The sequence below is a fragment of the Prionailurus bengalensis genome, chromosome D4 (genome assembly GCF_016509475.1).
Source record: "Prionailurus bengalensis isolate Pbe53 chromosome D4, Fcat_Pben_1.1_paternal_pri, whole genome shotgun sequence".
Lineage (NCBI taxonomy): Eukaryota > Metazoa > Chordata > Mammalia > Carnivora > Felidae > Prionailurus > Prionailurus bengalensis.
The window spans coordinates 62586699-62602046 of record NC_057359.1 but is presented as its reverse complement, the minus strand read 5'-3'; the positions used below and the strand labels follow the sequence as shown (position 1 = coordinate 62602046).

Here is a 15348-nt window from a genome sequence, read left to right as displayed (position 1 = left end):
TTGAGAGTGAGAGAAAGAAAGAATCCCAAGGCTATGCACTGTCAGTATAGAGCCCAATGCGGGGCAAACTCATGAACTGTGAGATGACCTGAGCTGAAATCAAGAGTCAGAGGCTTAACAACTGGGCCACCCAGGTGCCTCAAGGGGGAGCTATTCTAAATAGATAGTCAGGAAACGCTTTCATGGCTTTTAAATGTCACTGAATAAAGTTAAAGGAGCAAGTCTTAGACCTGTGGGAAGAACCTTCCAGGCATAGGGAACAGCAAGTGCAAAGCCCCTGAAGTGAGAACAAATTTGGCATATCTGAGGAATGGCAGGAAAGCCTGTGCAAGTGAGGTACTAAGAGAATGGTAGAAGATAAGGGGAAAAAGTGACAGTGGCCAGATCATGTAGCACCCTATTGTCCATGGTAAGAAGTTTGGATTTTAACCCAAGTATGGTGAAAAGACATTGGAGAATTTTCAACAGGGAAGTGGCATGATCTGAATTATGTTTATTTAACTTTAATATGACGAATTGGTACATAAAACACTAGTGAACTTCTCTGTGATCAGCATCCAGGTCTAGCAAAACTGTGGAACCCAAACTCACACCATCTTTCCTGTGAATGACCAGTCCTGCCCTACATACATACTTACTCCCTTTCTTCTTTCCTGTGTTATTTGGAAGTATGGTTTATGCTTTAAAAGGTCACCGTAGGGGTGCCTGGGTGGCTCAGTTGCTTAAGCATCCGACTTCAGCTCAGGTCATGTTCTTGCAGTCTGTAGGTTCGAGCCCCACATCAGGCTCTGTGCTGACAGCTCAGAGCCTCGAGCCTGCTTCGGATTCTGTGTCTCCCTCTCTCTCTGCCCCTCCCTCATCTGCACTCTGTCTCTCTCTCAAAAATAAACATTTCTTTAAAAAAATAAAAAGATCACCCTGGCTACTATGTAGAGAATTGACTTTTGAGAAGGGCAAGAGGAAAAGTAGGGAGACCAGTTGGGAGGCTATTGCAGTAATCTTGGTAAGAGTGGTGGGTTAGAATAGAATGGTAGCTAGAGTTGAAGTGATGAGAAGCAGCTGGGTTCTGATAAAGTCAGTGGGACTGCTGATGTGTATAGTGAAGGAAAGAGGAGCAAGAATGGTGCCTGCGTTATCGATCCAAATGACAGTGTGACTGCCGGTGGGGAGATCAGTTTATTCATGTTAAATTTAACATGCCTGTTAGAAGTTCAAGAAGACATGTTGAGTATACAGTGATAAATTAGCACAAAGAGAAGAATACAGTAAAGGATACTAAGGAGCTGTAGGGTAACCAGCTAGTCCTACATCCCAAGAAACCTTTTAGTCCCTGGAAAAATGGAATGGTTGGTTCTCTGGATAGGAGAAAATAAGAGTGTTGTAATTTGGAAAAAGTGTTTCAGGTAGGAGAGAAAGATTCATGAGTACTGCAAGAACTTTAGAGAATTGCATTGCTTTTTGACAAATATTTTTAATGGGAAATAATAGAATTGCTGGGAAGTAGAGTTATTGTGTAACGGAACACTAGTACAAAGACTTTCTGGTATATTTTACAAATATTGCACTAGTGGTTCAAATTCAGAATTTTCTTCTCAATTAGTTTCTCCCTTTTTCTTTTAAACAGTAAATAAAATACAAGTAATGATAATTATTAAACACCAGAAAGATCTGTGAGTGACATTTGGGTGCTCTAATTTATTTTGATTTTAAAATTTATTTGTATCTTCTGTCATAAGCAAAAGATGTATTATAATGGTAAATATATAGTTGAATATTAATAAGTAGTCCCATTTCTGCTTAAAGTTTTATTGGTTATTTTAAATTGTTTCTTGTAGATTTTCTAATTTTTATTTATTTTAATAGGAGTCGTGGCTTCGAAAGAATTATCTTATTGATTTCAAACACCATTTTATGAGTCATTTTCCGTATGCCTTAAAAGAAATAACCAAGCACAAAAGGAAAGAGACAAATAAAAGGTATTGTGATTCCTTCCACTGTATAGACTTGAAAAAGTTTTTAACCTGAAATTACCAGAAGATAATTAGCCTTAAACTGAAATGTTCTAAACTGTGAGGGGTTTGTATCTAAATTTTGTGAGATAAAAGTAGCAGTAGTATGGCTGATCTTGAACAAGTAAGTCACTTTAAGCCTTGAGACTTCCGTTTCTTTTAATGTTTAAAAATCTAAAGTGAATATTTTTCACAGAGTATCAAGTTATATAAATAAGAATATAATAAAATTTGTTGAGGGGCTGATTTATTTGGGAAAGAGGTACTATGTAATCCCTAAGCAAGAAAGTATCTTAAAGGTCATGTAGTTGTGTCATTTATATATGAGGAAACTGGTAGTGAAACTATTATCAGTATCAGGAAGAAGGATAATTGGAGAGAAATAACTTTCTAAAACAGAATTTATGGATTAGAAGATGGAATTTAAAATTGTAAGCCTGGGGGCGCCTGGGTGGCGCAGTCAGTTAAGCATCCGACTTCAGCCAGGTCACGATCTCGCGGTCCGTGAGTTCGAGCCCTGCGTCAGGCTCTGGGCTGATGGCTCAGAGCCTGGAGCCTGTTTCCGATTCTGTGTCTCCCTCTCTGTCCTCCCCTGTTCATGCTCTGTCTCTCTCTCTGTTCCAAAAATAAATAAAAGTTGAAAAAAAATTTTTTTTTTAAATTGTAAGCCTGAAAACAGTTTAAATGTTCACCTCAAGTGAGAGCAAGTAAGCGTAGAAACAAGTTATCTAATAAAATTTGAGAAGCAGGTGCAAGCTGGAACGCTAAAAGTGGCAGTTCCTCAAATGAGTAAATGCCTGAAGGGGTCTTAGTCTGTCAGATGATTGTTATATTTGTCAAAGGGAAGAAACTACCTGGAGAATCAATGAGGCTCTTTGAGCAGGGTTTAGAGGATTGCTTAGAAGTGACAAGGCTGTTGGAGGCCGATAAGGTTTTCATTTCTTCATTAAATATTTTGGTTGCTTACTATAAAAGTATCATAATAGAGATCATCAGATGTTTTCTTGTTCTAAGCAATTCATAAAGTTGTTTAAATCAGTCAAAATACAAAATTGGTAAAAATATGTCGGGGAAGGGGCGCCTGGGTGGCGCAGTCGGTTAAGCGTCCGACTTCAGCCAGGTCACGATCTCGCGGTCCGTGAGTTCGAGCCCCGCGTCGGGCTCTGGGCTGATGGCTCAGAGCCTGGAGCCTGTTTCCGATTCTGTGTTTCCCTCTCTCTCTGCCCCTCCCCCGTTCATGCTCTGTCTCTCTCTGTCCCAAAAATAAATAAATGTTGAAAAAAAAATTAAAAAAAAAAATATGTCGGGGAAGAGTTAGGAGACAGAAACCACTCTAGTGATTTTAACAGCATTAAAAAAAAAAAAATTTATTTAGTGCACTCAAACAGGGGAGGGGCGGGGGCGGTGCAGAGGATCCAAAGGGGGCTCTGTGCTGATAGCAGTGAGACTGCTGTGGGGCTCAAATTCAGAAACCGTGAGATTGTGACCTGAGCCGAAGTTGGACATTGAACTGACTGAGCTACCCAGGTGCCCCAAAGAACTGAAAAGGCAAAAGGAAACATAATATGGAGATAGCCACTCAGGAAAGTAGGTACTATCTCTAGAAGTGGGAGAAAGAAGAGAGCAAGAAGCTTGGAGGAAATGCTTTGTGGCACCAAAACTCTGACCCCTGGGAAAGTGGTTTTTCCTTAGTGGGCATGAATGTTTTTGAGAAATGAAGAGGGGCCTCGAGCTGGGGCTCAAAACTTTGCTAAGGGAATTTTGGCTGGCTGGTGCTTCTTCGGGTCATGATGTTGCTGGTTTTGTGTCACAAAAACTGCAAACTGGATTCAACTGTGGCTACTAGAATAAACTGCTTCTGGCCTGAGGAAGAGTTGTTGAGTTGAATTGGCAGCAAAAGGAACCAAAAACAGGACTGGGAAGCAAACAGAAAGGAGAGTATCCCATCTTTCTCCTACAGCTTTCTAGTCTCTTACTAGGACCCCTTCATTGGCAGAGCTTAACAAGAAGCCAGCTGCAAAGGAAAAATGTGGCCTAGAGTCCCAGCTGTAGGATGACAAAGCAGAGTATAGAAGGGTGGGTTTGAAGCTTAAAAACAATAGTCCAGTAACTGGCAGGAGGAAAATTGAATTGTATGTAGCAGAAGGCAGTTTATTTAAGGGTTATTAGAATTGTATAATTAACAAGCGCTATAGGAGTTTATAAGAAGAGAAAGATCCTTGATGGGATGAACAGATAAAGCTATATTGAAGAGTAGTATTTGAGCATGGATATGACTTTAGCAGGCATAAATGAAGCAAGGGATGAGAGATTATACTAACTAGAAGAGGTAGCATGTAAGAAAACCATAGGATTAGGTAATGGAGAGCATGGGACAGATCTGGGTCAAATCTGATTTCTGCTGTTTACCAGCCTTGATGCTGAGAGACATTCCTTGTCTGTGAAATTTAGTGCCAAAGGGTCAAAGCTGAAAGATAAATGAAGACTTTTGGTTGGATCAGAACTACGTCTTTGGAAGATTAATTTAGTGAGTTTCTGGAGTTGGAGGGGACAGTCAAATAGGTAGCTACTTTCTTGAGTAAGGTATTAGGTTCCCCACCTCCCATCCCTCAACAAACATGATTTTTTATTAGAGCAAAACTTTTAAATCTGGTCCATGGATAAGCTTCAGAAAGTCCTAGAACTCTTGAAGAGTTTTATGTGTGTGTATTTTTCTTGATAAGAGCTTCCATACATAATTTTCATCAAAATGAGATTAAGTAGTGGTTAGGAAGTTTGGCATTTAGTAGACCATTAAATGCAAGTAAATTATCCAAGAGTGTATGGGTGTGCTGTCATTATTCAAAACATTTATTGAACACTTAACATGTGGAAGGCAGTTACTGTACTGTGTGCTGAGCATTTTGAGGTAAAGGGGTGATGCTTTGGAGTACAAGCTAATGGGGGAGATGTTTATTTCTGATTGTTTAATCTGTGACCAACTGTGATAAAGTTAAGGAACAGTTTAGGGTAATATGAGAGTATATAATAAGGAGCTTGTCCTGATCTTTTAAGAGGGAATAGAGTTGTAGGGAAGGCTGCCCTGATGAAGTGATTTGTACCAAGATATAAAAGGTAAAAAGGAGTTAACTTTATGAAGATGTTGAGGTAATGAAATTGTGGAATTTTTAAAAAAGATTTTATTTTATTAAAAAAAAATTGTAACATCTATTTTAGAGAGACAGAGATAGAGCGCGAGCAGGGGAGGGGCAGAGAGAGAGGGAGACACAGAATCAGAAGCAGGCTTCAGGCTCCCTGGTGTCAGCTCAGAGCCCAATGCGGGGCTTGAACCCACGAACCATGGGATCATGACCTGAGCCGAAGTCGGACGCTTAACCGACTGAGCCACCCAGGCGCCCCTTGAGGTTTTTCTTCTTGAGGTAGACCTGTGTTACTATAAACTTCTTTCTTAAAATTTTTTTTAAACCATTTGAAAAAAAATTTTTTTAATGCCTGTTAATTTTTTGAGAGAGAGAATATGAGTGGGGGAAGGGGCAGAGAGAGAGGGCAACACACGAAGCAGGCTCCAGGCTCTGAGCTGTCAGCGTAGAGCCCAATGTGGGGCTTGGACTCACGATCCACGTGATTATGACCTGAGCCCAAGTCAGATGCTTAACCAACTGAGCCACCTATATAAACTTCTTTCTTAAACCACTTTGCTACAGCCCAAAGATTTTGGACTGTTGTGTTTTCATTTTCATGTAATTTTTGATGTTCTCTGATTTCTTGGTTGACCCATTCATTGTTTAATGGCATGTTATTTAACTTAACCTCCATGTATTTGTGCTCTTTTCAGATTTTTTTCTTGTGGTTTAGTTGTAGTTTGATGGCATTGTGGTGAGAAAAGATGTATATAGAACATTGATTTTTTTTTTTTTTTAATTTGTTGAGACTTGTTTTGTGGCCTCATATGTGATCTATTCTGGAAAATGTTCTGTGTGCACTTGAAAAGAATTTGTACTATGCTGTTTTAAAAAAATTTTTTTTTCAACGTTTTTTATTTATTTTTGGGACAGAGAGAGACAGAGCATGAACGGGGGAGGGGCAGAGAGAGAGGGAGACACAGAATCGGAAACAGGCTCCAGGCTCCGAGCCATCAGCCCAGAGCCTGACGGACCGCGAGATCATGACCTGGCTGAAGTCGGACGCTTAACCGACTGCGCCACCCAGGCGCCCCTGTACTCTGCTGTTTTAAGATAGAATGTTCTGAATATGTTCAATCCATGTGGTCCAAGATTTCATTCAAAGCCACTATCTCTTTGTTGATTTTCTGTTTGGATGACCTGTCCATTGATATAAGTGGACTTTTAAAGTCCCCTATTATTATTGTATTACTATCAGTTATTTCTTTTATGTTTGTTATTAACTGTTTTTTGTATTTGGGTGCTCCCATGTTGGATGTGCAAGTACTTAAAATTTTTATATCCTCTTGTTTGGAATGCCCCCTTTATTATTACATAGTGCCCCTTTTTGTCTTTTGTTATAGTCTATAACAAGTCTTTTTAAAGTCTATTTTGTCCAGTGTAAGTATTGCCGCCTTGGTTTTCTTTTAACATCCATTTGCATGATAAATATTTTTTCATCCCCTCACTTTCAATCTGCACATGTCGTTAGGTCAGAAACGAGTCTTTTGTAGACAGCATATAGTTGGGTCTTGTTTTTTTAATCCACTCTGTCACCCTGTGTCTTTTGATTGGATCATTTAGTCCATTTACATTCAAAGTAAATATTGAATAGATATGTATTTACTGCCATTTTGTTACTTGTTTTATGGTTGTTCCTGTAGATTTTCTCTGATCCTTTCTCTTCTCTTTCTCTCTTTCATAGTTAGTTTGCTTTCTCTAGTGATATACTTGGATTCTTTTCTCTTTATTCTTTGCATATCTATTACTGATGTTTGATATGTGGTTATCATTAGGTTTGCACATAACATCTTCTACATGCATATGGCAGTCTATATTAAGTTGATGATCATTTAAGTTTATACTGTTATTTACTCCTCTCCCTCCCATGTTTTAGGTACATGGTTTCATATTTTACATCCTTCTATTTTGTGAATCCCTTAACTGAATATTTACAAATACATTTATTCTTATTGCTTATGTGTTTTCTACTTTTTGTACTCTCACTTATGGTCTTTTTTTTCATTCAGAGTCCCCTTTAAACATTTCTTGTAGGGCTGGTTTAGTGGTCATGCGCTCCTTTAGTTTTTGTCTGAGAAACTCTTTTATCTCTCCTTCTATTCTGGATATTCTTGGCCACAGATTTTTCCCTTTCAGCGTGTTGAATATATCCTGCTGTACTCCTTTCTGGCCTGCAAAGTTTCTGCTGAAAAATCCACTGATACCCCTGTAGGGTTCACTTGTATGTAACTGTCTTACTTTCTCATGGTCCTTTAAAAATTTTTTCTTTATCACTACTTTTTGCCATTTTAATTACTATGTTTGTTGGTGCGGATGGCCATGGTTTGAATTGGGAGTGGGGGGGAGGTCTCTTTTTCCTGAATCTGGATCTTTGTTCCTTCCCCAGACTAGGGAAGTTTTCAGGTATTATTTCTTCAAATAAATTTTCTTCCCTCTTATCTCCTTTTCTGAGATCCCGATAATGCAGGTTGTTACTATGCTGGATGGAGTCACTGAGTACCCTAAGACTATTCTCAGTTTGCGTAAATTTCTTTCCTCTTATTTACTCAGCTTGGTTACCTTCCATTACTCTGTCTTCCAGGTCATTAATTCATTCTTTGCTTTGTCTAGCCTGATATTTATTCCATCCAGTGTATCTTAAATTTCATTTTCTGTGTTCTTGATCTCTGATTAGTTCTTTTTATTCTTTGACAGTCTTACTGATGTTCTCCATTCTTTTCTCCAATCCAATGTCTTTTTTTTTTTTTTTTTTTTTTTTTTTAAGTAAGCTTCGTTTTCAGTGCAGAGCCCAACATGGGGCGTGAACTCAGGACCTTGAGATCAAGGCCCGAGCTGAGATCAAGCGTCAGATGCTAACCAACTGAGCCACCCAGGTGCGCCTCTCCTGTATCTTAAATTCTCTATCAGGCATATTACTTATTTTCACTTTGGTCTCTTGCTGTGGTTTGGTCCTGGTCTTTCATTTGGGAGATGTTTCTCTGTCTCCTCATTTTGCCTGACTTCCTGTGTCTGTTTCTGTGTGTTAGGGAAGTCAGCTGTTTCTTTTGCTCTTAACAATAATAGTCTCTTAAAGAAGAGGTCCTGTAGTGCCCGGCAAGGCAATGCAGTGTCCCGTTTCCCAAGGCCTGATGCTTCAAGAGAGTGTCTCCTATGTGTTTTGTGTGTGCTCTCCATTTGCGTCTTGGCCTCTTTTTCCTTTAGTGTAGTTTACAGAATCTCTCTTTGCTCATTGTGTACAGTGTTTGATCCTTGGCAAGGGTGGGACACTGTTTATTTGTTTAAATGTTTATTTGTTTGGCGGGGGGGGCGGGGGATGAGTTAGGGACAGAGAGAGAGGGAGACACAGAATCCGAAGCAGGCTCCAGGCTCTGAGCTGTTAGCAAGAGCCTGACATGGGGCTTGAATACATGAACTGTGAGATCATGACTGTGAGATCAAGTTGGATGCACAGCTGGCTGAGCCACCTAGGTGCCCCCAGGTGGAACACATTTTAATAAGGGGTGTAGTGGTCTGCTTTATGAAAGGAGACCTGCCACTACTGCTGCCAGAACTGAGGTCCTGCAAAACATGAGTGTCAGGAGATGTGGCATTGGCAGAGTTTGTGCTGGGTTTCTTGGGGAGGGGCCTGCAGCGCTAGGACTCAGGCCTGCATGTGACTGGGAAGGGCATATCTGCTGAATTGTCATGGGTTGGGGGGGTGTTGGGTATGGTGGAGGGTGTGGGATGTTTTGGCAGGGGTGGGATGTAAGGAGGCTTGGCAGGTTAGGTTAGGAGTGGTAGCACGGGGCTGTTTCCTGTTGGTGGCTATTTATGCTGAAGGGAGAAGAGGGAAATGACCTTTGCCAGGTCCTTTGTTCCTAGAGGGGTCTCCCTGTGACCTCTGCCTCTCTGGGCCATGCTTTGAGATGAGCAAATCGCAAATCACTCTCCCTCTTGTCTGCTCTTGAGTTTTCCAGTTGCTGATACTATGCTGTATTTGCACGGGCTGTTTGTCCTGCTCTCTTTAATTGTGGGAACTCTGCTTCCTAATGTCTTCTGGGCTTTCTCAGAGCCAAGTCTGCCGATTTTTAAAATTTCAGGCTTTAAGTCCCGCTGGTTTTTGAGAACTACAAAATTCAGCCCCTCTCATTTTCAAAGGCAAATATTCCAGGGATTCATCCTCCCTGCTCAAGGGCTCCCCTATGTGAAGTCTGTTTTCTGCCCTTCTCTATGCCACCATCTCCTTCTCCATTGTGTCAAATAGCCATGGTCCATTTTGCTTCCAGACTGTCTTTGCCCTTCCTACCTTCTTTAATATGTCCCCTTCCCTGCTTTTAGTTGTGGAATTTGTTCTGCCAGTTTCTGGATGGTTTCCTAGGTAATTTACACTGATACGGGTGTTATCTAGTTGTATCCGTGGGAGGAGGCAAGCTTAGGGTCCTCCTACTAGTACTGCCATTTTCCCAGACAACTTTGCAGTTGTGGGATTTTTAGCAAAAATAGATTGGCAATATAACTGGCTTATTTTTTACAAGATTCCCTAGGGATTCATTTTTAGGGATTTTGGGCTGCTCTTTTACTTCCATAAGGAGCTGCATTGAATACTTAGATAACCTGTGGAGGGCAACAAAAGTTAAAGTTGGGGGGACAACGTTGGCTTTGGCCAGTGGTCTTCATTCTTATTCATATAACCTCAGTTAATTTTTTACCTGATGTCTAAATTTGTTCATCTTTGGTTCAAATACAAAGGATAGTATTGATTTTTATTGTGGTAAAATATACATAACATGAAATTTGAGCTTTTTAAAAAAATGTTTATTTTGAGAGAGACAAGCGTGCGTGCAAGTCAGAGAGGGGCAGGGAGAGAAGAAGGTAGAGAATCCCAAGCAGCCTCTGTGCTATCAGCACAGAGGCCCTTGTGAGGCTTGATTTCATGACTCATGAGGTCATGACCTGAGCCAAAGTTGGACGCTTACCTGACTGAGCCTCCCAGGTGTCCCTTTACCTTTTTAACTTAATCACTTGTATGTGTTCGGTTCAGTAGTATTAAGTATATTTACATTGTTACGCAACCATCACTACCATCCATTTCCAGAAATATTTTCATTTTCCCAACTTGAAAGTGTATCGGTTAAAAAATAACTCACCATTGTCCCCTACCACCAGCTCTTGGGAACCACTGCTCTACTTTTTATCTCTAATTTGACTCTTCTAGGTATCTCATAGAAGTAGAATCATAAAATACTTTTCCTTTTGTATCTGGTGTAATTTCACTTAGGAAAATGTCTTCAAGGTTCATCCGTATTGTACCAGCATTTCATTTCTTGTTTTTTTAAATAGGTTTTATTTTTTGGAGCAGTTTTAGTTTCAAAGTAAAATTGAACAGAAAGTACATACAGAACTGTCGTGTACTCCTCCCAGAAATGCATAGCCTTTCTTCTGTCGTGCACCATAGTTTTACATTTGTTAGAATCTGCATACCTGCATGGACACATCTCAAATCTGTCGTTTACCTTAGGGTTCCCTGGTGGTAGTAACATTCTGTGAGTTTTGACAAATGTAAAATGATGTGTATCTGCCTTGTTGGTATCATATAGGATAGTTTCACTGCCCTAAAAATCCTGTTCTCTGCCTATTCATCCCTCCCCATGTTTTTTTCATGACTTGATAGCTCTTTTTATGTTTGTTTATTTTTGAGAGAGTGTGTGAGCATGCACAAGTGAGGGGTGGGGCAGAGAGAGAGGGAGATGCAGAATCTTAAGCAGGCTCCAGGCTGTCAGTGTGGGGCTTGAACCCATGAACCTGGGAGATCTTGACCTGAGTCAAATGCTCGATGAGCCACCCAGGCACCCTGATAGCTCTCTTAAGTGCTAAGTAATGCTTCATTATATGGGTAGGTCACAGTTTATGTACGCACTCGCCTACTTCCTGAAGGATCTCTTGGTTTCTTCCATGTTTTCCTTCCTTTTTAAGGCTAAATAATACTCCACTGTATGTATATACCATATTTTGTTTATCCATTCATCTGTCAATGCACTTTTGGTTGGTTTCCACCTTTTGGTTATTGGGAATGATGCTGTTGTAAACACTGGTCTTCAAATATCCATTTGAGTTCCTGCTTTCAGTTCTTCCCTGTATATCAAAGGATATAATTTGTCATTGAAAATACAGACATTTTAAAAATGCATTGTAGTCATCTGTAAGAAAACTCTTTTTTTGCTCAAAATGTATGAACCTACGTGGTGATGGTCTTTAACAAGATAATTCTAATATGTACTGGGAGCAGATACTATAACTGAACTAACATAAGTTCATTCCTTGGTGAGTTCTAGAGATGCAGTGGTCACACAAAGAAAACCATTTGCTACAAATAAGGAGATCATGGGGAATAGCTTCCAAATGCATGACTCCCTGAATATGGGTGAGCAGGTTCTTTTTATTTGGGGTTTAGGATGAATATTCAGAAAGGGGGGCTTTGTCATCACATGTACAGGCAGGCATAAATTTGCACAGACATACTTAGACTGTTTTTGCATTCCTTTTGTTCCCTTAAAATCCTTAACTACTAAAGTTTTTTGCATTTCTTTGTACTTCTGCTAGGAAGTTTTATAAAAAGTGTCCTTAGGCTTAGTAGAACCAGTGGGGCACAGATCACAGAAACTAGCTGGGGCCTAAATGACTTCTCTTGTGTCCTGAAAACTGTGTCTTTCTTTTACTTGGGACTCCAAATCTTTCTGTTCACAACAGCTAAGTCTTGCCTTTGGTGTATGAATCGGCTTGTGAGAGCAAGCTGACTGGAGTCATCCACTAGTTGGGATGATTTTCTAGTATGCTGGGAAAATTAATTTCTTTTTTGAGTGGGAATGGAGAGCTTTGATTTGGCAAGTTGTCATTAAATGGTGGTTTGGTTGTTGGGAATTTAGTACAAAGGGTATTAGAAAAAGATTGATTTTCTGCTTATGGCAGTGACAAAGTTTTTTTAGAAATTTTATTTTTTTTAATAGGTGTACTTTTTCCTTTCTCCTTTTTTTTTTTTTTTGTTTAAATTTTATTTATTTTTGAGGGGGGGGGCATAGAGGGAGAGAGAGAGAATCCCAAGCAGTCTCCACACTGTCAACACAGAGCCCGACACAGGGCTTGAACTCCTGAACCATGAGATCATGACCTGAGCCGAAATCAAGAGTTGGATGCTTAACCTACTGAGCCACCCAGGCGCCCTTATTTGTTTTAAAAAAGTGAGCTATGTTAAAGAAACATAATAAATACTAGTTCAGACTGTATATGAATGATTAAATTTTAGAAAAAGTTACTGGCAAATAAATTTATTTGTGGGACCCTGAAGACAGAATAGAGCCCAGAGAAAGAGTGCAGCAGGAATTGAGTACTTAAAGAAGCAGAATTCAAAAGGAACTTGACTTGCAGTTACATGTATAGAAGAAATCTGAGCTTCCTATAATTAAAATTGAGTAGCAATGCCTGTTAAGGCCAAAAGAAAAGATATTTGGAAGAGTATAAAGTTTATTTGGTAAAAAGGAAGTTTATTGGATGTATTATATGTAGAAAGTTTTCCTAACTAGCTTGTTTGTTTTTTTAAGTTCATCTTTATTTATTTTGTGAGAGATAGAGAGCAAGCGGTATAGGGGAAGAGAGAGAGGGAGACAGAATCCCAAGCAGGCTCTGCACTGACAGTGCAGAGCCTGATGCATGGCGCAAACTCAGAACTGCAAGATCAAGAACCCAACTAAAGTCAGATGCTTAACTGACTGAGCCACCCAGGTACCCCTTCTAAATAGTTTAAATAAGGACTCCCATTGAATATTCAGAATCTGAAATTTTTAGGGGCAGATACTACTTTGGGAGAACCTTAAGATAACAAATTAGGTTGGGAGTGGGAAAGAAGCTTACAGGGATATCCTATAAACAGTAGATCATAGTTGCTATTGTGAGACAGTTTGTTATAGTTAGCTGGCTTACTCTTATGTCAGTTATCTAAGACAGCGGTTCTCAAAGTGTAGTCTGTGATCTCTGGGGTCTCCAAGGCCAGAACTATTTTCACAATTATATCATTAAGACATTGTTTGCCTTTTTGATTGTTCTGACATTTGCACTGATGGTACAAAAGCAGTGGTGGATAGGACTGCCGGTGTCTTAGCATGAACTAGGGCAATGGCGCCAACTGTACTAGTAAAACATCGTATTCTTCACCACCATGCACTCACTTAAAAATGTCCTTAATGAAGCAGTAAAAACTACTAATTTTGTTAAGTCATGACCCTTGAGAACACATTTTTTTTTATATTCAGTGTGACAAAGTGTGTGTAAAGTAATTTGAATGCATACCATGGGATGATGGTTGTCTCAAGGAAGTACACTTTTGTGATTATTCTACTTGGGAGTATTTTTCTGTGATGGACATAATTTTAACTTGAAAGAATGACTACCAGACGAACTGTGGATTCAGGCTTGGATATTTGGCAGTTATTTTCTCAAAATGAACAAAGAGCCTATCAATTCCAAGAAAACGGCTGACAGTATTTATGCCAGTGACAAAATTTGAGCTTGTTTCAAACCAAAATCAGTATTTTGGGGAACTTGTATCCATCACCTAAGTTCTGTCCATGTATTTCCTATGTTTATGCTCTTCATTTTTTCATATGTCTGTTTCCATCTATCTGGGACCATTCAGAATCTGCTGGAGGTTATTTTTGCTTAATTGTTTTGTCTAAAATATATATATACATATTTTTCATTTCTAAAGAGTGTTCGAGCAGAGCATAGTACTCTAGGTTTGGCAGTTTTCTTTAATCACACTGACAATAACACTTTACTGTCTGCAGATTTTCATTTTCTGTTAAGAAGTCAGTTATGAGTCTAACTGTTGTTACTTTAAAAGCTTCCTATTCACACTCCCCATGAATTTTCTTTTTGTTTTTTGCAGTTTTCACAGTGATGTATCCAGGTGGGGTTTTTGTTTTTTATTTTTTTTTATTCTCCTTGGGATTCAGTGAACTTAAATCTGAGATCTTAAATCTTGATTGGAATATCTTTAAACAGATCTGATAAATTCTCATTTTAAAAAAAATTGCAGTCACATTTCTCTCCTGTAAAGACTGATTAAACATGTTAACATGTTACATTTACTTACTGCATCTTTCTTCTTTTTCTTTCTCTTTCTTTCTTTCTTTCTTTCTTTCTTTCTTTCTTTCTTTCTTTCTTTCCTTAAATCTCCTATGTTCTAGCTTTTAATTCTTCAGTTTTGTTCAACTGAGCTCAGACACAAATACACTGAATTTTTGTTTTTCATTTGTAGAATTTTTGTCCATTTGCTCCTAGCACCTTTTGTTGAAAAGACTTCATTCTCCACTGAGTCGCTTTTGGTCTTTTGTCAGAGATGAGTTGATTATATTTTTACAGGTCTGTTTTGGAGCTCTTTGTTCCATTAACCTACGTGTGTCTGTTCTTTCACCAATTCCATGCTGTCTTTGTTACTGTAGTTGTATATGGTAACTCTTGAAATTGGGTAAAATAAGTCCTCCAGCTTTGTTCTACTTCTATCTTGGGTGTTTTAGGTCTTTTGCCTTTCTGTATAAACTTCGGAATCAATTTATTGATAACTACAAGTAGCTTGCTTGGATTTTGATTTGAATTGTGTTGACTCTGTAGAGCTAATTGGGAAGAATTGTTACTCAAACCAGTGGTAGAAAGCAAAATTGGGATTACGTTTTATCTGAGAGCTGTTTTTATTTCTGGTTTACCTTTACCCTGGATAACATGAAAGTTCCGGTGTTTGGCAGGCCCTGCGCTTTGACTTTTCCCTGTGAGGCCACTAAAAGGTTACTTCAGTTTTGCAGTTTTTTCTTTGGAATTGGCAGCTGCCCTAAGGACAGAGCCTTGAGTGCTAGTATCTTGCTTTTTTCCTAGGTTTTTGGGCCCAGTAAATGTTTATTATCTTAGCTCTTGAGCTTTTGAGGTTTTTTTTAATGTTTATTTATTTTGAGAGAGAGAGAGAGAGCACAAGTGGGAGAGAGGGGCAGAGAGAGAGAGAGAGAGAGAGAGAGACAGAGAATCTCCCAAGCAGGCTCTGTGCTGTCAGTATGGATCCTGACACTGGGTTCGATTCCATGACCACGAGATCACAATGTGAGCCAATATCAGGAGTTGGGCACTTAACTGAGCCA

General features: G+C 39.3%; 1 protein-coding gene across 1 annotated transcript in view; it reads left to right on the top strand.

Annotated features, from left to right (window-relative positions):
* TEX10 (testis expressed 10) overlaps nucleotides 1-15348 on the top strand; it is a 59091-nt gene that overhangs the window by 11939 nt on the left and 31804 nt on the right. The window contains exon 5 of the mRNA XM_043567059.1: nucleotides 1864-1976. Within this exon, the coding sequence (XP_043422994.1) occupies nucleotides 1864-1976 (113 nt within the window). The remainder of the gene's footprint in view (nucleotides 1-1863; nucleotides 1977-15348) is intronic.